Raw genomic sequence first — 27,797 nt, forward strand, 5'->3', positions numbered from 1 at the left:
AGATTTTGAATAGGAGGATTATGACTGCACGAACGGACAAAACTCCTATCTGCGTACATATAAGGAAAAAGGAATCAATTTTTTTTCGTGAATACACATTGTTGTGTATCATTTCATTGATAGATGGAGAGAACATACGGGGTGCCGCTCGAGGGGGCGTACACGCATCAGCGTCCACAGGAGCGTGGCATGATGGAATCAAATATTAGCCAACCGTAGTTTCTTTATCTAACAACCTAAATCACCATAACTTAATTTTAATAATTTTGCTAAAGCACGTCTAGATGTGCCATAAGTATTAGACATCTAAGTCCTATGTCATCGATTTTACGTGAAGATTCGTGTGGGTATTTTGTTTTTCGTTTTCTTTCTATGTTTAACTGAGTCACTTAAACATGCAATAATCTCAACCTGCTCCTTCAAATACGAAGTTCTTTACCAAACTCAGCGTGTGGTTAGCCAACCATGGTTGAAGATGCTCTAAGCTCTGCGTAGCGTTGAGTGATGAAACCTTTACGTTCACAATACTGACAGTAGTTTCTTTGTTTTTCTTTCTAGAACATCGTTCGCAACAGTCGATTCACCTTCCAATTTACAAACCTGGTAAATGAATTGATCTCAGCAGAAGCTCCCGCGCGCAAACAAAAAAGAAACATGGCAGATGGAACACAGAGACTAGGGCGACAACGACTAGAGATAATGTTTTCGGAACGATTGCTCCAGCGGCATCCCCGTCGCCGGCGGTGCGCATCATCCAGTGCCTCAATAAATGGATTCTGGGAGTTGCATGTCCGCGACGAAGTGGATAAAGATTGTTTTCTGGCAATTTGGCTGGTCCAGCTCGTGCCGTGCGCCAGCTGAAAAAGACCAACACCCGCCCGGCGCGCAGCGCTTCACGTGTCCGCTGCCCCACCAGTGCCACCAGCCAAAGCCCAGGCTCTTTTCCGCGCGCCCCCTTCGTTGTCCTGGAAATTCACGGTATTGCAAAAGATGATTGGATCTAGTTTTTTTTTTCCGCATACGATCGGATACTACTAGTATGGAGCATGTAACACTCCAAAGCGTAATTATTCCTAACTGTTTCAAAAATTACTAGATTCATTGATTTCAACATTATAAAGTATAGAGTCACATAAAATATATTTGCATCTCTACGCGGATTGGCTATTTGTGTATGCTAAAGCATAATTTTGCACATATGATTTCAAAATTATGTAACTAAATAGTTTTCTGGTATAAGAAATTCACGATCGGAATCCCTCTGTGGTTTTAAGAAGAATTGTTGAACTTCGCCAAAAAAAAAAAAGAATTGCTGAAGCATATTATGATTTTGTTACTCTTGAATTTTCCTAGTTCTATCTGTAAATTAATTGCTTGCAATGCTTGTCTAAAACAATGAAGGCGTATCTCTCTAGAGGGCCATTTTGGCTCCGAGGAGCATAAGCTCCCGTATGAACAATAAATTCAAAAAATAGTAAAATAATAATAATAAATAATTTTATTATAGATGTTCATGTTAGTGTAAGAGTGTGCGTGACAATTTTCCTGTGACACGGGACATCACTGTTTTGTCAGTGAAAAAAAATAGAATTAATCGTAACATCTAGTGTTTGAATCTTTTTTGCATACATGTCAAATTGCTAAAGCTTTTCACCTAAAGAATTACAGGTAGCATTTAGATGTGACCATGAACTCATCTTTTTTTTTGATTTTTTCAAAATAATAAGAACACATTTTTTACGCGTGGAAGAATGTGCGGTCAAATTAGATTGCCATACCTCTCTAGATTTTTTTTTCATTTGAAGAAAAAATGGCTACATACCACTACAAATCAATGAAAAAATAGCGGTCTACTAATAGCATGCTATTGCATGTAGAGAATGATCTCGCTAAATAAATCAGTATAGAATGCCTCGCTAATAATGTGCTACATCACGATAATAACATAATTTAAGGGACGGTGCTATATCTTTTTTCTTTGCTACAAATACAGAGCATCGAGGGGTCCAATCGGCAAAAGCAACCTCCCTCCTTAACCAGAATCTGCACGAACCAATCCGGCGCCGCTACCGCGCTAAACCCCCACCACGCGCCCGCCCACCACCCCCGCTCTGTTCCCACGCGCCCGCCCGCCGACGCGCGGCAGCCCCACCCCGCCCGCATCATGGCTTCGTCCACCGCGGCCGCGGCGCTCACCTGCCTCCACCCCGCCGCGCAGGCCTCGCGGCTCCCTCCGGCGGCCACCGCCTTCGCGCGCCTCCCGGCGGCCCACTCTGGGGCCTGGGGCAGGGCGGCGGTCTCCGTCGCGGCGCCGCGGCGGCGCAGGCGGGCGCCCGGCGTCGTCTACGCCGCCGCCACCACGGAGAAGAGCATCTACGACTTCACCGTGAAGGTAGGTGACCATCTCTCTCGTAATTTTCGGGATAAATGTGAATGTGTGGCGCTTTTTCGGTGGCATCGTACTTGGGTTGCGTGTGAGGCGCGACCATGCGCCGTGGGTGAAATTGTATTTGTACGTGCGGTGAAGTCGCTGGTAGTACTGTTCTGTCGCTTGTCGCGGTGTTAGATGTTTGATGCAGTGTCGTCGTTAGGTGGGTGGGATGTGCAGTATCCATCGGTAATATATTTTATTAATTTGATATGCTCGGTGGCGTTGTTGGGCGTGCTTGAAATAGGCCGCATCAGGCCAATGCATTTGGAGATTTATATATTACTCCCTCCATTCCCTAATACTCGTTTTAGTTCAATTGTGGAACGGAGGGGGTACTTTGCTAGACCACGGCATTTTAACATCATCCCGCGAGGGGGTAATCGGTTTGAATTGTTGGTGCGATTCCGTGTTAAATGCTCATGGCATTCGGTCCTAGTATTCAACAACGTGAGCTAGTAACATATTTTTTTAAAATAAGTTATTACCTTCAATAAATGTATGTATGAAATGTTTTATTCGAATTTAGGAGATATATGCATTCCTACTGACTGTAGATCTATTTACCATCTATGTGTCAGTACATTGGATAAATATATATAGATATATTGGCGTAGTTGGTTTGCAGACTTAAACTGACATGGAGGACATATTCAAGCAGATTCACTGTCCAAGTAAAACGATAAGAGATTACGGGGAATTATGAGGGGTAAAATTTGGTTTAAGAGTAAAATTTAACTTTCATGAAATTGGCTGTGGCCCATTTTGACCTGTGTTGTAGTGTGTTCATCTTTTTTCTCCCCTAAGCAACATGTAGTTTGGGAATTTAGATTTTTTTAATATTACGATACTTCTATTTCCCTAGTGATTTTCCCTTGACTGTAATATAGCATCATTTTATATGTTTAATTATTGATACATGATTTATGAATGAATGAGCATACTTTTGTGAGGTGATTATATGTGTCCATTTTTAACTTTCATGCCTGAAGAAACATTTCTCTGTTATTCAGGATATTGATGGAAAAAATGTTTCTCTTAGCAAGTTCAAGGGAAAAGCACTGTTGATTGTTAATGTTGCTTCTCAATGGTAATTTTCTTGATATACGTTTTTTCCTAATCCCAACATTAAGTTATTCTTTGTTGTGCATGGACTCTCACTTTTTCTGCGAAACCCAGTGGGCTTACAACAGCAAATTACACTGAGCTATCTCATCTTTACGAGAAGTACAAGACTCAAGGTAATATGTATTTCCGGTAACGCCTTCTTTTCACTGGATTAGACATTGCTTATGGCATGAGAGACCTCTAGATAATCATGCCAGTGCCATGCAAATTTTTGAACCCTTGCCAGTGGAAGCAAGCAATCCATGTTAATTATCTATCAACAAGCGGGTACTTTTCAGGGTTGGTAATACTATCCCAGGCCAGTCCAGTTTTAAACTATCGGATTTCAATAAAATTTCTGTTTCAATCCACATGACTAACAAAGAATGTTTACCCACTGTGCCATGCTTACCAATAAAAGAAATATTCTTATGGCGACTTCGGCCTCAACAACCATTGTTCAAGATGACGGAAGTTTTTTCCTATTTTCTTAAGGACACAATGACACATTCTCTATTTGTTAGTGATGAAATATATGCTGTATTATATCCTTTGAATAACACCTATGTTTTGAGTAAAAGTAAAAAGTGCCTTTTCTGATTGGATTAATTTACTATTCTAAGAGCATAAGAAACTGACCAACAACTACTGTAGAAACACTTCATCCCCTTTTCAAAAATCTCTTGTTGGCGTGCATGAACATGAATTTAAAGATCATAGTAGGATGTATCATTTTCTTTCATCTTTTTAAAATTGCAGGGTTTGAGATTCTGGCGTTTCCATGCAATCAATTTGGTTTTCAAGAACCTGGATCAAATACACAGATAAAGCAATTTGCTTGTACAAGGTTTAAAGCTGAATTTCCTATTTTTGATAAGGTATGGGAATTCCAGCTTAAGAAGAAATGCATTGTATTCATTATTTCCAGCTACTTGCCACAATTAATTGGATATGCATACAATGGCAGGTTGATGTCAATGGACCATTTACAGCCCCTATTTATAAGTTTCTCAAGTCGAGTGCTGGAGGATTTTTGGGTGATATAGTGAAGTGGAACTTTGAGAAGTTCCTAGTGGACAAAAATGGCAAAGTTGTGGAGAGATACCCACCAACAACTTCACCATTCCAAATTGAGGTGCGTGAAGTTTCTCTGTGGCTTTATAGTTTATATCCCTCTCATCATTAATTCCAAGTTTAATCTAATTTTAGTGAATTTGGATCTCTAGTTCTGAGTTTCCCCTGCATATGTTGGCATGTGGCGCTAAAAGGATAATGAACATATGCTCATTTGTCCATATGTAAAATACAGTCCCTTATGGAATTTACATAAGCTCCAAGTTGTTATAATAGGTCATAGTGTACAGCCTTGGCAGTGCTGGAATTTACATAAGCTTAAATGATGGGCCACAGCCACAAGCAAGCAGCATGGGTTCGGAAAGCGTGTCAATTTTTTTCTGCCTTTCGTAGGATTATGTAATTCAGAAGTTTAGACGAAATTGAAGATTTGAGTCCTGAAATAATGCGGTAATGCCCACTTAGTCAAAAGGACTTGTGGTGCTCACTTTGGCATAATAACTTAATTGCAGTGGTGGATGGGGTTATATAATCTGCAGTTGATTTCGTGTCACCAACTCATCACTACAGACTGGAAAGCCATAGTCCATCAGTCAGAAGTCAATTTGTCATAATATCAAATTCATTCACTATTTTGCTTTCGGCCCATTTTGCCACTGGATTGCGCCGTTCATAATGTCGTTTTGCTTAATACACTCATTACCTTTCAAATTGCTTGATTTAGGAATGCCAAACTTGTGTATCTCATTGAGTGGCTCATTCCTTAAACCTCTTTTAGTTTACAATATTGCGGAGAACACCTTCAAAATCCCCTGCATGTTATCCTTCTTACCATCTTTTGATATCTCACACTGCTCACAGTTTTGTTGGCACGAATTATTTTCTTGCAGAAGGACATCCAGAAACTCACTGCGGCATAAGTGCTTTTGAGTCCGGCTTCAGTTAAGCACTCCTGTATATATTGCCTTTTTTTGGGTGGAAACTATAGTTTTACTTGTGATTATGGCTCTTGTGCGATATAATGTTTTCCATTCCTGTAAAATAATTCACTGATATGTATAGACATTTCCGGACTTCGGTTTTAATTGTTGGGTTGGGGGCTTGGGAAAGCACGAGCAACAATACTAGCGTTTACTCTGACGGCCTCTTGGCAATGACGTGGAAAGAGCGAAATTGGTACATGGCGCAGTTGTCTACACATGCATATTTTTTGTTTCGGAGTTCCAGAAAAATCTACACATGTCTTGTGAGAAGAGAACAAATGGCCATTGCATCTGTTTTCTTTGGTCGAAGGCTCAGTTTGTTGTTGTTGAACTGTGCTATATTGTGCTTATTTTTAGTCTGTCATAGAAAAAATTGGTCCTTTTTTGAGGAAACAGAATATGAGGTCCTTTTTTTTAGAAAACAGAGCACATGCACACGCGGGAACTACACAAGCCAATTTTTTAAATTTGCTGACTCAGCAATGCCATTCGTTATCACTGTTTTTTTTCCGGAAAACTTCCGATCTATTCATCATCAATCACGTTAGTACAACGAATACCAATAATAATAATAATTACAACCAGATCCGTAGATTACACTAGCCTCATTTGGCTCATTTTGTACTAAATTGAGCGCATTGAGCAAGTTTAGGGAGATAATTGTAGTATTTGTGCGAAGATGTACCAAAGTGAGCATCGGGGACAAATTGATGTACGAATGATGCCTTTAACTCAACCAAAATGCAGCAAAGCCGAAGGCCGCGCTGGGTAGCAAGAGCACATTCAATGGAGGGTCCCTTGAAAGCTATGGTGTATCATCAAGGAGATTAAGGAGAGATCGTTAGCTTTCTCTTCTTATAATTTCATTCATGAGCTTAGAAATTTCAATTACAAAGTTCACAACCTCACAAAGTTTGGTTTATCTGTGAAAGAGGAATAGATGCAACACATAAATCGTATTGATCTCAGTGGTATTTGTATAGAGTTACAGGCACATGTACATCTTGCGAAAGAATGACGATCACTTAGCTATACGTGGGATCGTGGATGACGTACACACGTTGACGAGGTTGTATAGATGCAGCTAACATTTTTTTTCTTTCTAAATGCTAATCAGTACGGCTGCACTATTTGGGTTCCGTGAGCTCATAGTCTTTCGCACTGTTGGAGCGATCCGAAGCACCCGTTTGGTCGAGAACATACATGACACATTCAATTAACATACATCAAATAGGATAAAATCGACAATACGAGTTTGACGATCTGTCTGCGTTTAATTCTATATATTTTTAAATGCTACTACCTCCGATCCATTGTAAGTGTCGCATTTTTGAACTAACCCCAGTTCAAACTGCGACACTTATTTTGGAGGAAGTATAATTTTGAATGGAACCTCGAAATTGAGATATTTTTTTTCACCATTGGAGCCCTCGCGATGAACTTTTCAAAACTGGATCTCATGTGCATATGTTTTAACGAACTTTCTCTCAAAAGCAACTTCAGTACTACGGGAAGCAACTTCAGTGCTACGGGAAGCAACTCCATGTTAGGTTTGTGTTCCATGACGCTAGTTTTCCGAATGCTCTCCTAAGTTGGGCACAATGATTGCCAAGTGATAACGTTTACCGTAAGTTGCCTACAATGACTAGTGAGTAGCCTAACATCGTGCTTATTTGCTTACAATACCTTTTGGTACGGTAAACAACTTAGTTTAAGAGATAGGCAAACTTAGCAACACCGATGGGCTACTTTCAACGTACCATAGATATACCTGGCCATGGGCAGCCCGGCCCGGACGGCTCGACCCGACCCGGCCGGGGATGGGCCGGGCCGGGCCTGAGCATGCCATCGGGCTGGGCTCGGGCCTAAAAATTGAGATCGACGGGCAGATTGGGCCGGGCTCAAGCTTGCAGAAAACAAGATTTTAGCTGTATTCGAGCTGGGCCGTCCGAGCCGTGTCAGGCTTTTTTAGGCTCGGGCCGAATTTAGTAGGCCCGATGGTCGGGCCGGGCCTGGCTCGGGCCTGGGTTTTCAGCATCGGGCTTTTTTGGCCCGGCCCGAAGCCCGACCCGACCCGAGATATGCCCAGGTATAACCATAGGCTACTAAAATAGTACTGGCAGGCAATTGAGCGCCATTAGTAGGCAAGTTTTGAGGTATGCAACTTAGGAACAACGATAGGTGACTTCCATAGTATTGCAGCCAACTCGTTAGCAAATTGTAGGCAACTCTAGAGTGTTTGTAGGCAACTTAAGAAAACATTGATAGGCAGCTTCACAATATTATAGGCAACTAATTAGCAAAGTTAGAAAATTGAGCATCAACAGTAGACAACTAATTACCATAGCAGGCAACTGAGCATCAATGATGAGAAACTTCATTGTATTGTAGGCAACTAAGCATCAATGGTAGGCAAGTTGGGAGAATGTTAGTGAAATTTACGGGTACACATAGTGCAGCGAAGTTGCTTCTATGTAGCACTAAATTTGTCTAATCTGGCATAAAGGTTGCTTTTTGAAAAAATGTCAGAACATGTCCATATGGGATCTAGTTTCAAAGAGCTCGACCTGAGAAACCCAACGGTGAAAATGGATCTAAATTCCAATGCTCAGTTCAAAAGTTATGGCTTTAAAAAAATATAACATAATTATCCTAACGTTGCATTTGGATGTCTGTAATATGGCCCGAATCAGATTTGGTATTCCCAAAATTCCAATTAAGTTGTTTGGCATGCAAACAGAAACAACAGTTCAAAATAAAATGAATAGAACCCCGAAATCGTTTACACTCCGGTTACTCATAATCTTGATTGAGATGTATTGTGAAGTCTTATGCTCTAGAATTATCTACCAAGATACTTATGAGATATAAAAGAGAATATGAGAGTCACCCTACATATATCTGCACATGTACACATAATAATCTACACACAAGAAGTCAGCTTTGTCCATTTTTGCTTCACATAATGGAGGATATATAAAAGTTTCCGAAGTCCCGAGGAAAATTTACAAGCAAAAAATCTATACAATGAAAAGAATTCCAGTTCATGATAAGCGTAATGTATAATCACTTCCAGATTACTCTCTCTGTTCCAAAAGGGCATATTTTGTTTTGTGAAAGTCAAACATGACCATGTTTGAGCAAGTTTACAAAAAAAAAATCAACATTCCCAATACATATTTAGCATCATTAGCTTCCTTATGAAGTGTGCTATTTTACTTATTTAATAATTTATTCTATAAATTTGATCAAACATATACATGTTTGATTTTTGAAAAACAAAATATGCACTACATTTTGGAACAGAGGAAGTATACTCAAGAATCTGTGTCATTTTAGTTATTACTGGCCCTTTAGAATTCGGTAATGTTAAAACTCTAATGTCAGATTTTTAACCATGGAAAATCAAATTTTTTTTATAGCCAATTTAGTTGTCATGTGGATGATAATTTATTTTACCAAGCATGGCAAATCCTGGCAAGAAATTGAACATGGCAAGGATTTGTCATGCTTGCTAAAGAAAATTTGCATCCTTGCGACAACTAAATTTCTCATAAAAACTATCGATAACTATCGATTTTCCATGCTTAAAAATCCGATGTTTGACTTGTAGCAAAATCCTTAAAAAATTGATATTTTTCGACAAAGTGGATTGTTTTTGACTTAAAATGAAACAACAAGAGGATATAAACACAATAAGCACACACCTAGTCTCTACATAGGTAAGGTGCAAACTGCCAACACCAACACACATATAAAAGACGCCGGCAAATAGCAAAGTCATATAAGACCAAAACTATGTATGAGCAAGAAAAAAAAACAAAGCAATCAGATCCGCAATCGATAAACTATATTAATGACCATATCTGCACCAACCATCTCATGGCATCAGATAAACGACGAGGTTCTTCAACAACAAGCCTTGAGAACGGGAGCATCACTCTAGCGCCGCCGTCACTGGATCCCACCACCAAGGCTAGAATCTAAGTTTTCACCCTGAAGAACTAGTCTGAGCATACATCCGAGCCATGACTTCAAGAAGGCAATGACGTAAAAACATCACCATTGCCATGTATAACCAAAAGGATCAGACCTAGGACCCCGGAGCTAGAGACTGAGTGCTCAAATAGCACCAACCCTAAGTCAACCATGTGTTGTCGCCGCCACTTTTCCATGATCCCAACAGCTAAATGTGGTGCGACCACCGCTGTAACACAACCATCCCTCTACGTCAAGTCATCATCCATAGTTTGTATCTCACCATCGAAGTCAACCATCAGATCTTAAGAAAGAAACCCGCATGAAGACCTTTCGATGACCACTGCATAGGCGGATCTAGCGCGAGCAGATTACGTTGGCGATCCTTTAGGCTGTTGGCATGTGATGACCAAATCCCTCCTGGGCGGCCCCAATGGCAATGGAGGACAGGATCCATCGGAGAATATGCAAGCGGAAACTCCATGTGGTGAGGATCGATCCATCGGAAAATAGGCAAGTGAAACTCCATGCGGTAAGGATCAACTACTAAGGGCAACTCCAATAGGTCGACGCAAATGGACGCAGATTTAGTCCGCTTTTTGTTCGTTTGAGTCGGCCGTAGAGACGACGTCCAGCCCCATCCACGTTTTGCTTGTCAGTGCGCCCAACCGGCTGACGCATTTCGTCTCCTCGACCGGTATGCGGCGATATTTTTACACATTTTTTACATACAAATCTAAACATTGCCCAAAGTTTAAATCACATAGTGTACAACCAAATAAATATCTCATAGTTTACAAACCAAATAAAATTTAACTTTTCACAAATACATTGAAAAGAAAAGAGTCGATACATCTATTGGTTGCCAAGGTGAGTCCACATATGTTCACCAAAATAATGTTGGAGTTGAATGTGAGTTGGCCAATCACGCATTTTATGATGAAATCGGATGAACTGTGCAGATGTTGTCGGTCCTCCACGATCAGGCACGACATTTTCACCTTTAAAATTTAAACCCTTGGTCGAAGATTTGGTCCTCACGCTCATCCTCCTCAATCAAGTTGTGCATGGTCACACAAGCACTCATCACCTTCCACAACTTCTTGGTGCTCCAAGTTCTAGCAGAATACGAAACGATGGCCCATTGAGATTGAAGCACACCAAATGCATGGTCCACATCCTTCCTAGCACTCTCTTGTGCTTGAGCAAACCTAACCTTCTTATCGCCTACTGGATTGGAGATTGTCTTCACAAGAGTTGTCCACTAAGGGTAGATATCATCAGCTAGGTGGTATCCCTTGTTGTAGTGGTTGCCATTGATCTCAAAGTTGACCTATGGGCAGTTGTCTTCTGCAAGCCTTTCGAACACCAGAGAGCGCTGAAGCACGTTGATGTCATTGTGAGAGCCCGCCATGTCAAAAAAGAGTGCCAAATACATAGATCTTGTGAAGCCACAACTTCAAGTATGACAGTGCAACCTTTGACATGCCCCCTATATTGGCCCTGCCAAGTAGATGGACAATTCTTGCACTTCCAGTGCATACAATCTATGCTACCAAGCATCCCTGGAAAGCCCCTATCTACATTAACTGGTAACAACCGGGCGCATCATTTGGCTCTGTCAGGTACTCCGGCCAAACACTGCTACCACATCCTTGCAAAACTTGTACATTGATGCAAGGCATGTGGACTCACTCATGCGGACACACTCATCGACAAGATCACCGGAAATTCCGCATGCAAGCATTCGAATACCTGCAGTTCATTTCTGATAAGAGAAGAAGCCAACCGCAAGGGCATCCTCCTTACATACGAAATCATCATCATACGCCATCACTCCCTCCCGAATATAGTTGAACACACGTCTAGCCATCTGGAAGTGGCGCCGGAAGAGGACTGGGGACGTGCACCGAAAGTAATCGGCGAAGAGTAGGCAATGTCCGCTCTCTCTGTTGCAATTTAACGCGGGAGAATGCCGCGAGATCGATCCCCTAAACCTCGGCCGCCGCCTAGCTATGTGGTCATTGACAACTATAGTCGCAACCACAAAATCCTCATCGTCCCATGAACACATGAAGTTGTTGAAAAAGAACTCATCCCCTATCCATTGTACCTTGCGGGCGAAACGTCGAACACCTTACATGTGTGGTGGAGAAGCCGGCGGTGAAGAGCCTTGCGCCCCTCCCTGTACATGCAGCAGACCTGTCAAAGTGGAGGTGGCCGTGGAGCGAGGCCGGCGGTGGCGGAGGCGAGGGGGTGGTGTAGTCATGGAGGTGCTATGACTGCGGCGAAAAGAGGCCACCAACGCCGGCAAGAGCGGCCATCGGGTGCGGCGTGGAATTGGGGGTAGTGTGTGGATGCGGGCGGCGGCCTGGGCAGCGTCTAACCGACTGGATGTGGATGGCGGCGAGGATGGCGGCTGACCGGGCGCCGCGTCTGTGAATGGGGAGGGGAGAATAGCGGATGTGCCACCGACGGACAGGCCAGGGGAAGACAAGGGCGAGTGCCGTGCACGTCCGCACCGACGCAAATTTGGGCCGGAAATGGATCACGGACGGACAAAAAACGAATGTGCGTCCGTTTGCGACAACGCATTAGGCCGTTGTTTCTGTCTGTTTCGATCTAAACGGACGCGCGTGGACGAAATGTGTCGTGCATTGGAGTTGCCCTAATTTCTCCATATTTACATAGTAAAACTATATAGTTTTTATAACTGAACTAAAGAAAATGAAAGGCACAAGTAACTCAAAAAAGTATGCAAATATTTTAACTGCGATGACGTGTTCAAACTAGCTAAATCAATAGAGGATCAAAATGTGTAGGCGACGCTGAGCTATATCTTCCACAACCACATCTCAGAACGACGAGTCCGTGGTGGAGCATGACCCCTCGCTGGCAGTCATCGCCACCGACGCGGCCGCGCCTCCGTGTTTGGCGAGGTCCTCCTTGAGGAGGGCGATCTCGTGGCACACCTCCACCATGGTGGGTCGCAGCAGCGGCGAGTGCTCGGTGCACGCGACCCCGAGGTCGATCAGCTGGACGACGACGTCGTCCCCTTGCACCGTCGAGAACATCGCGTCCGCCAGCCATGGCTGCGCGACGACGGCGGCGATGTCATGCGTGTGGTGCCGCTGCCGCCTGACCCATTCGTGCAGCGTGAGTCCCTCTTGGAAGAGCACGTCAGTCGGCCGCTTCCCGGTGATCAGCTCCAGCAGCAGCACCCCGAAGCTGTACACGTCGCCTTCCGTCGACGGGGGGCCTCCTAGTCCGTACTCTGCAACCACGCAAGCAAGAAGATCGAACGCCATGAAAATGTTGAAGAGAAGAACGTCGGCAACATGCATTTGTTTCTGTTAATTTGACTGTAGATTTACCTGGTGCAATGTAGCCCACGGAACCTTGCAACAATCCGGTGATGGAGTTGCACGGATCGGCGGAGCCGGTGATGTGATCGTCGACGTCACCGTCGGCGTCCTTGACCAGCCGCGCGATGCCGAAGTCGGCCACGACGGCCGTCATGTCGTCGTCGAGGAGCACGTTGCTGGGCTTGAGGTCGCAGTGCACGACGCGGACGGGCGCGTAGTGGTGCAGGTACGCGAGCCCCTCGGCGACGTTGCCGGCGATGGCGACCAGCCGCGCGAGGTCCATGCCGCGGCCGGGGCGGCCGTCGCGCGGGTAGATACGGCTCTCGAGGCTGCCGTTGGTCATCAGCGGGAGCACCAGCGCGTGGAAGTCCGGCTGGCTGCACGTGGTGACCACGCGCACCAGGTTCCGGTGCCGCGTCCGCCGCAGGACGTCGCACTCGCGCTTGAAGCTCCGGGAGACCTCGCCGCCTCCGGTCTTCGGGTCGAGCACCTTGACGGCGACGCGCGTGCCGTCGCGGAGCGTCCCCTCGTGGACGCGCCCGAACCGCCCGGCGCCGATGAGGCTCGACTGCTCGAACCCGCCCGTCGCCTCCGAGAGCTCCCGGTGCGAGATCCTCGGGTGGTCGCCCCTCTCGATCGGCTCGTCTCCGCCGTACGAAAGGAGCGTGGATCGCCGCCCGTCTCGTCCCACGCTCGCGCTCGCCGTCCTCGCCACCGCCCGGCACGCGGCGAGCCCAATGATAGCCACCGTGAAGCTCGCGACCGTGACGGCAACGGGCACCACCACCCGCCGGTTGTGGAGCACTCTGCGCTTCGCGCCGCCGCACCTAGCCAGGCCAGACGCCATCGACGCCGTTCGCGTGCACAGCCCAGCGTCGCCGAGGAACGCGTCCGCCGGGAACCCCGGGAAGGCCCCGCCGCTCGGCACCTCGCCGGAGAAGCCGTTGTAGGAAAAGTTAGGAAGCCGCAGCGACGCCATATTCTCCATGGACCGAGGCAGGTCCCCCGTGAGGCCATTGCAGGACACGTCGAGGACCTGCAAGAACTGGAGCGAGCCGAGGGTCTCCGGCAAGCCGCCTACGAGCGCGTTGGCGGAGAGGTCGAGGTACTCGAGCGTGACGCAGCCGCCAAGCTCCGGCGGAATCGTGCCGGAGAGCCGGTTCGACGACAGGTTGAGCACCTGCAGCTTATCCATCTCGCCGATGGTCGCCGGGATCGCGCCGGACAGCAGGTTGCTCGAGAGGTTGAGGTAGAACAGTGCGCTCAGCTCCGACAAGCCCACTGGGATCACGCCTCGGAGCATGTTGTGTGAGAGATCGAGCTTCAGCAGGTTAACGCACTGCACGATGCTCGGAGGAATGGCGCCGGCGAGCTGGTTCTGCGAAAGATCGAGGAGCCCGAGCCGCTGGAACGAGCCGAGGGACGGCGGGATGTCGCCGGAGAGCAGGTTGTTGGAGAGGTGCAGCCGCTCGAGCCGCTGCATGCGCGATAAGCCCGGCGGGATGGAGCCGTTGAGGAGGTTATGGGAGAGGTTGAGGGTGGTGAGGTTGGCGAGGTCGGAGAGGTTCGCCGGGATCGGGCCGAAGATGCTGTTGAACTCAAGGTGGAGCTGCCTGAGGCCGGGGGAGAGGCGGCCGACGACCGGCGGGATCGTGCCGGGGAGGTCGTTACCGGCGACGCCGAGCTCCCTCAGGCCGGTGCAGTTCGTGAGCGAGGCGAAGAACGGCTGGAGGTCGGTGTTGTTCCGCGGGCTCCTGAAGTAGTTGAACGACAGGTACAGAAGCTCGAGGCTCCTCATGCCGCCGAACATGCCGTCGGACGGCAGCTCGCCGCCGAGGAAGTTCGACTCCAGCAGCAGCCACCGGAGCTTCGTCGAGTTTGACAGCGATGGCGGGATGCCGCCGACGAGGTTGTTGGACCACAGCACGAGGAACGTCAGGTTGGGGAGAAGGCAATCCGGCCGGATGGGGATCTCGCCGTCGAGAATGTTGGACGACATGTCAATGTACTGCAGGGCGGAGAGGTTGCAGAATATGGCCGCCGGGATGGGCCCGGAGAGGTTGTTCCCGCCGAGGTTGAGGTATTCGAGGTTCAGGACACGCGTGAGCTCAACCGGAATCGAGCCCTGGAACTGGTTGTCGGCGAGGCTGAGCTGCTTCAGCCGGGAGAGCTTCCCGAGCGCCCGCGGCACCGGCCCGGCGAAGGCGTTCCCGGAGAGATCGAGGGAGCTGAGCCTCGAGAGGTTGCCGAGCTCCGGTGGGACCGTCCCGGCGAGCGTGTTCGACGACACGTCGAGGAACCTGAGGCGGGAGAGGCTGCCGAGCTCCGGCGGCACGCTGCCGGCGAAGAGGTTGCCGGAGAGGTTGAGCACCCTGAGGTGCGAGAGGTTGCCGAGCGCGGAAGAGAGCTCCCCGGAGAGCTTCTGCTCTCTCAGCACCAACTGCACGACACGCCGCGTCACCGGGTCGCAGGCGACGCCCGTCCAGTTGCACGCGTCCGGGGAGGCGCCCCAGCCGGCGAGCACTCCCTTCGGGTCGTCGGACACGGCGGACTTGAAGGCCAAAAGCGCGGAGCTGTCGCCCTCCTCCGACGCGGCGCCGACGCTGGCCACGGGAGCGGGGCTTGCGCCGTGGAAGAGGAAGAGGAAGAAGCTGAGGAACGTGGACACGAGGACCTTGGTAGTCGGCGTGGCCGCCATGAGAGCTCGTGCGTGGCGCTAGCACTGCTGGGGCCTGGGGGTATAGGTAGGTACGTAGCTGGAGGCTGGAGCTCAAGCTCACATCGGAGCTAGGCAAATAGAACGGCTTGGTGATAGCAACGTCTGCTGCACAGCGCGGGGTTTTAAAGGACGGGGAGGAAGATCGATCGCCGGCGTCCTGCCTAACTGCCGTCGAGCGGCGGCCGTCAATCGCACATTGCACTGGCGGCAAGCAAGGCTTTTGACTCCGCGTACGTACGGGACGCGCGCCGCGGCGTCAGTGGGTGAGAGCCTGCGTGCATGCCTGGCTGAAACGTGGGGCCGGGCCTCGCGGTTTGGATACCATCGATCGGACGCGACTAATTAGCGTCTCAAAAGGCTAATAAAGGTTTGGAGGAGTAAAAAAACAAAAAAAGGCTAATTAAGGGTTTTTTTCAAAAAAAAAAAGGTTTGGAGGAGTAGGGGGGACAAAAAACGAGCTGGCTTTTAGCCGAGCCTCGTGTTTAATTGTGGTGTCGACTGTCATTACTCTCGAGAATATGGTCTTTTTGTTCTTCGATCGAAAAAGAGCTAGGTTGCACCTATCGGTTCATGCGCACATTTTTTTATTGTAAAAGATCTTATTTTCTTTAATAGTTTGGATTGCTTACTACGTGTGTCACATGGTGATCTTAAATCCATTATAAGCACATTTCTACCCCCCTCCCCCCCTAAAAAAAAAGAACTCTATTCTTCAGCAAAAACCCTTCCCCTAAAACTTACTCCCTCTGTAAACTTTTATAAGACACTCTTAGATCATCTTACAGAGGGAGTAACTCATAACTCTATTCGCAAAAAAAAAAATCTCATAACTCGGTAAACAAACTTCTTTGTCAATTCTTCCATCCTTTTGCATACATACTCCATCTCAACTCAATATTAGCATAATGTATTAATTCAAACTTGATAATTCCAATGCTTGCAATTCAACGACATTTCATTTAATGTTTTCAAATTTAAACATTCAAATTCAAACAGACAATAGGTCCAACTGAAGTAACGATCCAAATAAAACATGATAAAAGCAGGATAATCAAATGCTAGAAAGTTGCCACAACTGCTCAACATCATCTTGGAGTTGGTGATGAGCTTCTCAGTTCTCGATGTTGTGATGCGATGGGATCATGTTTGTGTTATGTTGTGGCTCAACAGATTTCCATGTATGATTGAGGTGAGTTAGACTCATGAGATACCTGAAGATGATAAGCCATATTATTTTGCATAACTACAGCTAAATTAGCTTGAACAAGTATAATTAAGATGAGATTGTTAGAGCATTACGTTCACACTCTACTGCCTTTACCTCTCTTAAAAATGATGATGGAATCATCTTTTGGAAAAAAAGATCATCACATATATCAAATGTGTCAGATATGCGCAGTCTGGTATATGTAGATGCAAATATAACGAAGAAGCCACTTAATTAACGTTACTTATCATCACATCAACCTTTGCTTATTGCTGCTTTGCCTGCAAAAGAACCCCAAAATTATCTTAATATGATGTGTTGTGATTGCATGGTCAACATTCCAATGTTGTATAAGATACTACTGACTTTTCATTTCAGTTAATGACCTGTGGGTCACAAACTAAGTCTGAGCGTACACATACCCACAAAGATCATACTTTGATACGTTCTGATAAACTTGTACATCTTGTATACTAATATCCCAAAGGCCCTTTACCTTTATATATTCAAGTCAAAACCTCATAACATTAGTAAAAAGTTAGGGGAAACAACCTTTCTTGAAAATAAGCATGTAGTGTGCCGATCGCTTTCTGCTACATACCCTGAATCCAACTAATTAAAGCAACAAGCGTGCTGATGGGAGCGCCTAAACAATCTGACAAAGAGTATGCAATGGAAGTTCTTATCATATATCGTGTGTTTGAAGTACAAATCTTTCCTGGAGCTCCTACGAAATCTACACCAACATTAAACTACACTCCCGCTGAAAGGCCGCCATACGACCGACCGATTGAATAAATAGATGCAAAGAATAGTGCCCACTTTGTATACATGTAACAAGTGTTAATTAGCTTGTGTATGTCAAACTTGGGCGTGAAAGCACCTGAACAATGACCTAACTTGAGATCCTTTTTGTCTTGATGATGATCAGGTGGCCGCCTAATGGAGTTCGACATGCATGTTTGTCAGTACATGGATGGATTAATCATCATCGAGTGTCATCTTCATTGGAGAATTAACAATACAAAGAATTAGCACTACTTGTCAGTAGTAGGCAATCCTCAACCGCCAATAAACTAACGAAGTTTATAAAGAGCGAACGTTCATACTCTATTTCTCTCCCACGACTTGCTACAGATTGTGGATAAATTTGGCTAAGTCCTTCACAACATGGATGCAAAGTAGGATTCTCTTGTTGTTGCATGTTGCAAGCATATGCATACAAACCAGAATATCTGTTGAGTCCACACCCAAACATGTATACTATGAGAAAAAGTAGCACATTTAGAAGATGACATTTTCAATTTAATATGATTTGTAACTTAAACTCTTTATCCAACTAATATCCTTTCCTCACCAACGATTTCGTATCAACGAGGGCCTCAAAATAAGATTCCATTGGAGGATGTGTCAACAAAAAACAACAGACTCAAAGTTGCCACCCCATGATTGATGAAGTTGCCACTATACTGGTATTATACCTGGCCATCCTTCGGGCCGGGCCTAGCCAAGCCCGACGCAGAAAACCTAGGCCCGGGCCGGCCCGGCCCGGTTGTCGGGCCTACAAAATTGGGCCCAAGCCCGGCCCGACCATGTAAAGCCCGCCGGGCCTCAGGCCATGGGCCAGGCTCTTCGGTAAAACGCAAATACGGTGGGCCCGGGCCCGGCCCGGCCTGGCCTTCAGGCTCAAAATCTTGGCCCAAGCCCGGCCATGAGCAGCGTCGGGCCGGGCTTTTTCGGGCTGGGTCGGGTCGGGCTGCCCATGGCCAGGGCTAACTGGTATCCAAGTTGTCACGGAAAATTTGGTACCAATACAATTATTTTTATCAAAGAATACACATGGAGATCTAGTATACAAGCTCGTGTTGAGATTGTGAAGACAGATTGTAAAGAACTCACAAGCTACACAAGATCATTATGTCAGCATGTTGCGTAAGACTCATAAGGTGTGTACCCCGAAGGGTGGTCGTGGTGGTGATAGAATTTAACCAACGTGTCGTCGCGGCCAAACCGAAGTTGTTGAGCTTATCATCTATAGCCTCTACAACATTCTCGTGCTAATTAAGCTACTACCAGAGCCGTCAACTTATGTATTTAGATAAAAGACAGCCACTTGTTTACTTGAACATTAACAATACTAACTACATCTACCTTGGATAATATACCGTGGTGAAAAAGTGGAAACGGCGTGTATTGTGTTGCTGCCACTAGGGATAAAAATATGATTATGTAGTTGTCCTTCAAACTCAGGGTGAAGACAACATATCATCCCCTTCATGTCATCATACTAAATGCAATACTTATTTACTCAATACTTTAAGATGCATGCTGGATAATGGTCTTGGGTGGAGTATTAGCTATAGATGTAGTTGGGTAATGACATTAGATGTTTGGACGTAATGCTCATATGTATTTATGCCATGTATAATCATACTCATAAAACTGCAGTTTAATCAATGCGCAATTGTAATTTGTACACCACACCTTTCTATCTTTTGGAGAGAAACCACTAGTGAACCTATGGATCTTGGTCCATTCCTCTTATTTCTTCCAACCTTAATCAATGTTCGTTACATTTTTTTACTTTTACTTTGCAATCAATCTTTCATACACATTTGAGTTTAATCCTTATAACTAGCAACGCTAGTAAACCGACTAGTAATTGTTAGTTTCATTGTGGCCAATGCAATTTTGTATTTGTGTGTGCATGTACTGATCATTGGTTGCTTGGCAAACTCCTACATGTTCGATAAACCTCAAGGTCATCCATTTTGAAGGAAAATTGTTTCTTGCTACAAACCCTTGCACTTGGGGGCCTCAAAACCTTCCTACTTGAGAGGAAGCATTTGAGAGGAAATTTCATCTATTTAATGAGCTAAGGGAATTAGTGCTGCAAAATGCAATCCATAAGCTATAGATAAACGGATTTACACTTGGTCTAGTTCTCGATATTCGTCCATCAATATGTACAACCGGATGAACGGAAACAGGAGGCTCATATCATCTTTAAATGGCTTTGGAAAAGCACTAGCAGATTCAAATATAAAAGATTTTTTGGATTCTTCTGCATGACAGGGTTAATACCAGAAACTTATTAGAAAGCAAAACTTTCTTCCTGGAGTGTTATGTCTGTGTCTTCTGCAATGAATTTTTTGAGGAAACCTCTTTGCATCTATTTTGGGACTGCACCTTTTCCCAAGCATGTTAGTTTGAGATAGTTCAGAATAAAAGGAGGGGTATCTCAATATATGTTGATATCATTCTCAGCTCTCTTGAATCGCCAGAAGGAATTGCCATGGATATGATCATTTTAGGCTGCTGAAATATTTATCTCAGGAACGGGAAAGAAATTCAGAAATGAAGTGTCAAGTGTTAATACCTAGAAATTCATCCTCAAGTAAGATTTGATGATGTTCGGGCATTGAGTAAAGAGAAAATATACACCCAACCTATAGAATTGGACCACAACGCATCTGTGATGTTGTTGCCTAACAATATCTTTGTGATCACATAATTATTATGTTGCCTAGAACAAGCATTGGATAGATTTTCTTCCTTTTCTTTTCTTTCTATGTACATATGCACTTTGTTTATCAATATGAAAATACTATAGAACTATTGTCCTACGGTTGTGGGATAATAAAAAAATGTTAGGAAAATCGACAAGAACATATCTAATTAGCATAAAATAGTTAGAGCACAGCCTATACCCCCCATATTCATAAAAAGGTACCGTTTAAGGGGAGTTGAGCCAAAAATAGCCCTCTAACAACTCCAGCAAGCCCGAATATTTTTATGGGATCTGGTATATTTCCCCAAACTTCCCTCACATTTACGGGTAGATGACCCTTCCCGTATAATTTGGCGTTCTAAAAACCGCCTGAAATTTCATGGGAGGATACCCTTGCACATTCCCCGCTCTTCCGCGCCCTTGTCTAGCCACCATCACGCCTCCCTGCCTCACCGCACTAGCCGCCGTGAACACGCCTTTTGCCCGCCCCGTGCCACCAGCCCACCACCCTGTCCCACCTCCCCTGCAGCCACGCTCTCCAGCTGCCCAAGAACCACCCCCGCCGCTCGGACACGTCTCCGCACAATTTCATCTCAAAGCTATTTGACGATTTTCTTGACCCAACTTTTTTATGTTCCAACAAATATTTTTCACAATGGGTTTGTGATAACCCACAAGTGTAAGAGATCTAGCTTAGCCTTTTGATATGTAAGAGTGTCAAACCCAACGAGAGGCAGAAGGAATTGGTTGATGGAAACTAGCAAGAGTTCACTGTAAAGCTGCAACAGTTTTGAAAGTAAAAGTAATTGCAAGAAACTAAATAGTTTGCTAATCCTTAATTGTGCTAAGAATAATACGATGGTTTTACTTTTAGGGATTAAGTCGTTCTTGAAGACACACGGGAGTTTCACCAAGTTGCTTTCATTAAAATTCATTCAGTTACCATTCATTGTGTTGATAATATGTTGTGCGGTGGGACCTATGATAGTTTGTTGTTCTTACTTGAACAAGCAACATACTTAGGACTATACCCTCTATGCAAGCATCCGCAAATACAAGAGAATAATTAAGATAACATCTAACCATAGCCATAAACTTTGGGGCTCCAACAACCCCCATGTAATAGTTCATAAACTTAGGGTATGGTAATTCTACACTCTAGCCACCCGTCTATGAACAAACTAGTCACGCAATGGTCTTCTCTGGACACTTAAAGGTGAATTGATATGCAGTCGACGTCCGTGATGACCCACAAGTATAGGGGATCTATCGTAGTCCTTTCGATAAGTAAGAGTGTCGAACCCAACGAGGAGCAGAAGGAAATGACAAGCGGTTTTCAGTAAGGTATTCTCTGCAAGCACTGAAATTATCGGTAACAGATAGTTTTATGATAAGGTAATTCGTAACGGGTAACAAGTAAAAAAAATTAAACAAGGTGCAGCAAGGTGGCCCAATCCTTTTTGTAGCAAAGGACAAGCCTGGACAAACTCTTATATAAAGAAAAGCGCTCCCGAGGACACATGGGAATTATCGTCAAGCTAGTTTTCATCATGCTCATATGATTCACATTCGTTACTTTGATAATTTGATATGTGGCTGGACCGGTGCTTGGGTACTACCCTTCCTTGGACAAGCATCCCACTTATGATTAACCCCTCTCGCAAGCATCCGCAACTACGAAAGAAGAATTAAGGTAAACCTAACCATAGCATGAAACATGTGGATCCAAATCAGCCCCTTACGAAGCAACGCATAAACTAGGGTTTAAGCTTCTGTCACTCTAGCAACCCATCATCTACTTATTACTTCCCAATGCCTTCCCCTAGGCCCAAACAATGGTGAAGTTTCATGTAGTCGACGTTCACATAACACCACTAGAGGAAAGACAACATACATCTCATCAAAATATCGAACGAATACCAAATTCACATGACTACTTATAACAAGACTTCTCCCATGTCCTCAGGAACAAACGTAACTACTCACAAATCATATTCATGTTCATAATTACAGGGGTATTAATGTGCATAAAGGATCTGAACATATAATCTTCCACCGAATAAACCAACTAGCATCAACTACAAGGAGTAATCAACACTACTAGCAACCCACAGGTACCAATCTGAGGTTTCGAGACAAAGATCGGATACAAGAGATGAACTAGGGTTTGAGAGGAGATGGTGCTGGTGAAGATGTTGATGGAGATTGACCCCCTCCCTATGAGAGGATCGATGGTGATGATGATGGTGACGATTTCCCCCTCCCGGAGGGATGTTTCCCTGGCAGAGCAGCTTCGCCGGAGCCCTAGATTGGTTCCGCCAAGGTTCCGCCTCGAGACGGCGACGCTTCGTCCCGAAAGCTTCCTTCTTATTTTGTCCAGGGCAAAAGACACCTTATACCAGAAGATGGGCATCGGGGGGCTTCCAGGTGGCCCACGAGGCAGGGGGCGCGCCCAGGAGGTAGGGCGCGCCCTCCACCCTCGTGGACAGTGGGTGGCCCCCCTCTGGTGCTTTCTTCGCCCAATATTTTTAATATATTCCAAAACTGACTTTCGTGGAGTTTCAGGACATTTGGAGTTGTGCAGGATAGGTCTCTAATATTTGCTCCTTTTCCAACCCAGAATTCCAGCTGCCGGCATTCTCCCTCTTCATGTAAACCTTGTAAAATAAGAGAGAAAAGACATAAGTATTGTGACATAATGTGAAGTAATAGCCCATAATGCAATAAATATCGATATAAAAACATGATGCAAAATGGACGTATTAGTCCGTACATCACCATTAGAGAATTACACACTACTAGGAAAAACCCTAGTAGTAGCGCTTGTTTTATAGCTAGCAGTAGCGCTTGTACAAGCGCCACCACTAAGGTGCTACAGCTAACTGGTAGCAGTAGCGCTGGAAAGGTAGCGCTACTGCTATACCTAGTTAGCAGTAGCGCTGTTCTTGGGAAAGTGCTACTGATAGTAGTAAGTAGCAGTAGTGTTTATTTTCAAAAGCGCTGCTGCTAACTTTTCCTGTATTTTTGAAAATGCAGCTTATTTTCGCTGTAGGTTTTATATATAGTACTTTCATCAGATGATTTTATGAGCATGTTTAGTTATTATATAACAGTGGGTGAAATGAACATGGATTAGATCTAGTTTGGATTAGTAGTACTTTCGATGTGCACCACATGTTGCCTCCACTTGAATCTAATCCATGTTCATTTGACCTACTGATATATATAATAACTCATCCTGCTCATATAACAACTTAGCATCATGCATCATCGATCATAATAATAAATAACTCATCATTGGTATCATAATAACAAGTCCTACTCATCATCATACAACTTCTACTCGTTATCATAATAACAAGTCATACTCATCATCATCATAGTCATCTAACCAACCCTACTTAATTGTTCTTAGCACATGATCATGAGTATTAGCTAGGACCTAAATACCCTATCTAAGGTAAAATAGCATAAAACAAGATAGGCCCTGACTCTTCATTATGGAGAATGGAGATTATCCCGTCTCCAATTCTTGCCCTTCACACAATGTTGGTTCCAAGTAGCTCCCTACGATTGACCATACATTTTTTCCAATCTTTGATTGTCATGTCTTCATCGGTTTTAGAAATCCGGTATGACCAGCAGTGATGCGTAGGATGACTTGGCCGTAAGTTCATAACATCAAGGCGACCATTCGGAAACATCAGATGAGGCACACAATACTTAGGGATTTTCTGTTGAAAAACATAGTAATAACTTCGTAGTTAGCAATGTAGTTGAGTTTTAGAACAATTTATGCAAAAGATGCACGAATGTCGTAATAGTAAAAAATCGTACCATGACATCTCTATGGATGTTACCGTAGTTCAACACGTGCACTAGTGGCACGTATTGACCATAATATGGAGGAGTTTGATAATAGATATTGTAATTCTCAAGATCAGTAATAAATGAGATCAGATGATTTTTCTCCTGATAAGTTAATTCCGAGCCATTGGTGTAATAGGTTCTGTCTACCATCTCCCGCACATTCTTTGAAGAATGAAAATAAGCTATCAATGAAAATAAGCTGTCAACTATTTTGAAATAAACAATATAAATTACTTAATAACTATGTTTGATAAACTCACGTAGCAGTAGAATTGGAAGCGTATCAACAAGGACCCAAATGCCCATATTGTCTTGGGCGATGTCAGGATCACCAAGATCCATCGTGACAAGCATACCCTCATGAAAATCATACATCTTGCAAAGTTCTTCCCAATTCGGGCAACCAAAATGGGTTACGCTCTCAGAATTGTGTAGATTTACATCTAAATCCATACCATGATGGGTCCTTTGGTGAATTATCTTTGTTTCCATACTTTCATGATATTCAAAATCCATCCTCTTCAAGACATAGCGTCTTGCATGGCATGGGGTAAGCTAGTCGAATTGTAAAGATGAAAATTACATGTTGAAGAAGCAGAAATCGTGCTTAATTACGAAAAAAAACACTTGTCGTCGTTGCGTATCGTTTCAACATTGAAGGTCTCCTGGAGCTTAATGCTGAAGCGCCGACCTTAGTCCAGGTGAGGCATGTCGCACAGAACCCGCCCCCCCGGTCGTCGCCGCACCAGTCGCACTCCCCCAAGAGACTTTTGTCGTCCGACGACGACATTTTCTATATTCATAATTCAAAGATTAAACTTGTACAATTAAATATATGTACTACAAAAACTAAATTAGATCATTATTATTCATCACGGGTTGACTATCGGTCTGCCGAGTTTTTTCTTGAAAACTCTCAGCTCACGTGTTGTATACATTCGATCGTTGGTGATGATCGCTCCTCCTTTTGTCCCCGAGTGCATTACACCAAAATGTCTAGCACATAGGAACGAAGGAGATGCCACCCCCACGACAATAGTCGGGATTTTTCGTCCTCTCACATATGGTGGAGACTCTCCCTCACAGATTCCTCTCTGACATTTGCGACCGTCGGTGATGGTCGTTACTCCTCCTTCCCCTAGTGCATAACAAAGGTCTAGCACAAGGAGAAGAAGGAGAAACGACCCCCATGACAACAGTCGGGATTCTTCATCCTCTCTCATATATGGTGGACACACTCCCTCACTGATTTTTCGACCGTCAGTGATGGTCGTTATTCCTCCTTCCCCTAGTGCATAACAAAGGTCTAGCACAAGGAGAAGAAGGAAAAATGACCCCCACGACAACAGTCGGGATTCTTCTTCTCTCATATATGGTGCAGACTTTCTCCCTCACTCATTTGTTGACTGTCATGTATGGAACCTCGACAGACTTAAAGTCAACCCGAAATGTCGTTTAATTATCTTTCTAGAAAATCCAGGCCACTCGATATTTCCTACATATTCTAGCACAAGTCATACCAAAATTCACGGAAAAATCTGGCATGAACTTTGCTAAAAAAGGACATATCGAGCGCCTGAAATTTGTCGGAACGGAAATTAATCAACACTCCGGCAAAACATAGGCCACTCGGAGGTGTTACTTGCAAACATGGCTGGCCACTTGGGCGAGCACATATCCTATTTGAGCAACACAAGATATACATGGCCGACTGGTCTCACCTCGAGGTCGGAGGGGGTCGGTAACGGGGACGACGGCGGGGATGATGGAGGGGCTCCTTGATTTCTGCAAAAAAATATAAACAAAAACATTATTATCCTCATCTTAGGATTTAGTGAAACCCGATAAGTGATAACCCACAAGTATAGGGGATCGCAACAGTTTTCGAGGGTAGAGTATTCAACCCAAATTTATTGATTCGACACAAGGGGAGCCAAAGAATATTCTCAAGTATTAGCAGTTGAGTTGTCAATTCAACCACACCTGGATAACTTAATATCTGCAGCAAAGTATTTAGTAGCAAAGTAGTATGGAAGTAACGGTAACGGTAGCAAAAGTAATATTTTTTGGTTTTGTAGTGATTGTAACAGTAGCAACGGAAAAGTAAATAAGCGAAGAACAATATGTGAAAAGCTCGTAGGCATTGGATCAGTGATGGAGAATTATGCCGGATGCGGTTCATCATGTAACAGTCATAACATAGGGTGACACAGAACTAGCTCCAATTCATCAATGTAATGTAGGCATGTATTCCGAATATAGTCATACGTGCTTATGGAAAAGAACTTGCATGACATCTTTTGTCCTACCCTCCCATGGCAGCGGGGTCCTAGCGGAAACTAAGGGATATTAAGGCCTCCTTTTAATAGAGTACCGGACCAAAGCATTAACACATAGTGAATACATGAACTCCTCAAACTATGGTCATCACCGGGAGTGGTCCCGATTATTGTCACTTCGGGGTTGCCGGATCATAACACATAGTAGGTGACTATAGACTTGCAAGATAGGATCAAGAACTCACATATATTCATGAAAACATAATAGGTTCAGATCTGAAATCATGGCACTCGGGCCCGAGTGACAAGCATTAAGCATAGCAAAGTCATAGCAACATCAATGTCAGAACGTAGTGGATACTAGGGATCAAACTCTAACAAAACTAACTCGATTACATGATAAATCTCATCCAACCCATCACCGTCCAGCAAGCCTATGATGGAATTACTCACGCACGGCGGTGAGCATCATGAAATTGGTGATGGAGGATGGTTGATGATGACGATGGCGACGGATTCCCCTCTCCGGAGCCCCGAACAGACTCCAGATCAGCCCTCCCGAGAGAGTTTAGGGCTTGGCGGCGGCTCTGTATCGTAAAACACGATGAATCTTTCTCTCTGATTGTTTTCTCCCCGAACACGAATATATGGAGTTGGAGTTGAGGTCGGTGGAGCTCCAAGGGGCCCATGAGGCAGGGGGCGCGCCCAGGGGGGCAGGCGCGCCCCCCACCCTCGTGGACAGGTGGTGGCCCCCTGGCCTTGATTCTTTTGCCAATATTTTTAATATTTTCCAAAAATAAGTTCCATGGAGTTTCAGGTCATTCCGAGAACTTTTGTTTCTGCACATAAATAACACCATGGCAATTCTGCTGAAAACAGCGTCAGTCCGGGTTAGTTCCATTCAAATCATGCAAGTTAGAGTCCAAAACAAGGGCAAAAGTGTTTGGAAAAGTAGATACGACGGAGACGTATCAACTCCCCCAAGCTTAAACCTTTGCTTGTCCTCAAGCAATTCAGTTGATAAACTGAAAGTGATCAAGAAAAACTTCTACAAACTCTGTTTGCTCTTGTTGTTGTAAATATGTAAAGCCAGCACTCAAGTTTTCAGCAAAGATTATGACTAACTACATTCACAATAACACCTAGGTCTCATGTTTACTCATATCAATAACATAATCAACTAGCGAGCAATAATAATAAATCTCGGATGACAACACTTTCTCAAAACAATCATGATATGATATAACAAGATGGTATCTCGCTAGCCCTTTCTGAG

The 27,797-nt window shown here is 44.7% G+C and overlaps 2 protein-coding genes across 2 annotated transcripts; one reads left to right on the forward strand and one right to left on the reverse strand.

The window, feature by feature from the left end:
- The first annotated feature begins 2,018 nt into the window (after positions 1-2,018).
- LOC109753333 (probable phospholipid hydroperoxide glutathione peroxidase) lies at positions 2,019-5,694 on the forward strand. The gene is made up of 6 exons (XM_020312235.4): positions 2,019-2,392; positions 3,442-3,518; positions 3,608-3,669; positions 4,295-4,413; positions 4,503-4,670; positions 5,500-5,694. Exons 1-6 carry the CDS (start codon positions 2,165-2,167, stop codon positions 5,527-5,529), a joined length of 684 nt encoding a protein of 227 aa, XP_020167824.1. The 5' UTR covers positions 2,019-2,164; the 3' UTR covers positions 5,530-5,694.
- A 6,369-nt stretch (positions 5,695-12,063) lies between these two features.
- LOC109753361 (uncharacterized) lies at positions 12,064-16,074 on the reverse strand. The gene is made up of 2 exons (XM_020312274.2): positions 12,945-16,074; positions 12,064-12,844 (listed from the first exon to the last, which is right to left on the reverse strand). The coding sequence occupies exons 1-2, from the start codon at positions 15,631-15,633 to the stop codon at positions 12,426-12,428; spliced, it is 3,108 nt and encodes a 1,035-aa protein (XP_020167863.1). The 5' UTR covers positions 15,634-16,074; the 3' UTR covers positions 12,064-12,425.
- Positions 16,075-27,797: the final 11,723 nt, after the last annotated feature.

The sequence above is a fragment of the Aegilops tauschii genome, chromosome 7, assembly GCF_002575655.3.
Source record: "Aegilops tauschii subsp. strangulata cultivar AL8/78 chromosome 7, Aet v6.0, whole genome shotgun sequence".
Classification (NCBI taxonomy): domain Eukaryota; kingdom Viridiplantae; phylum Streptophyta; class Magnoliopsida; order Poales; family Poaceae; genus Aegilops; species Aegilops tauschii.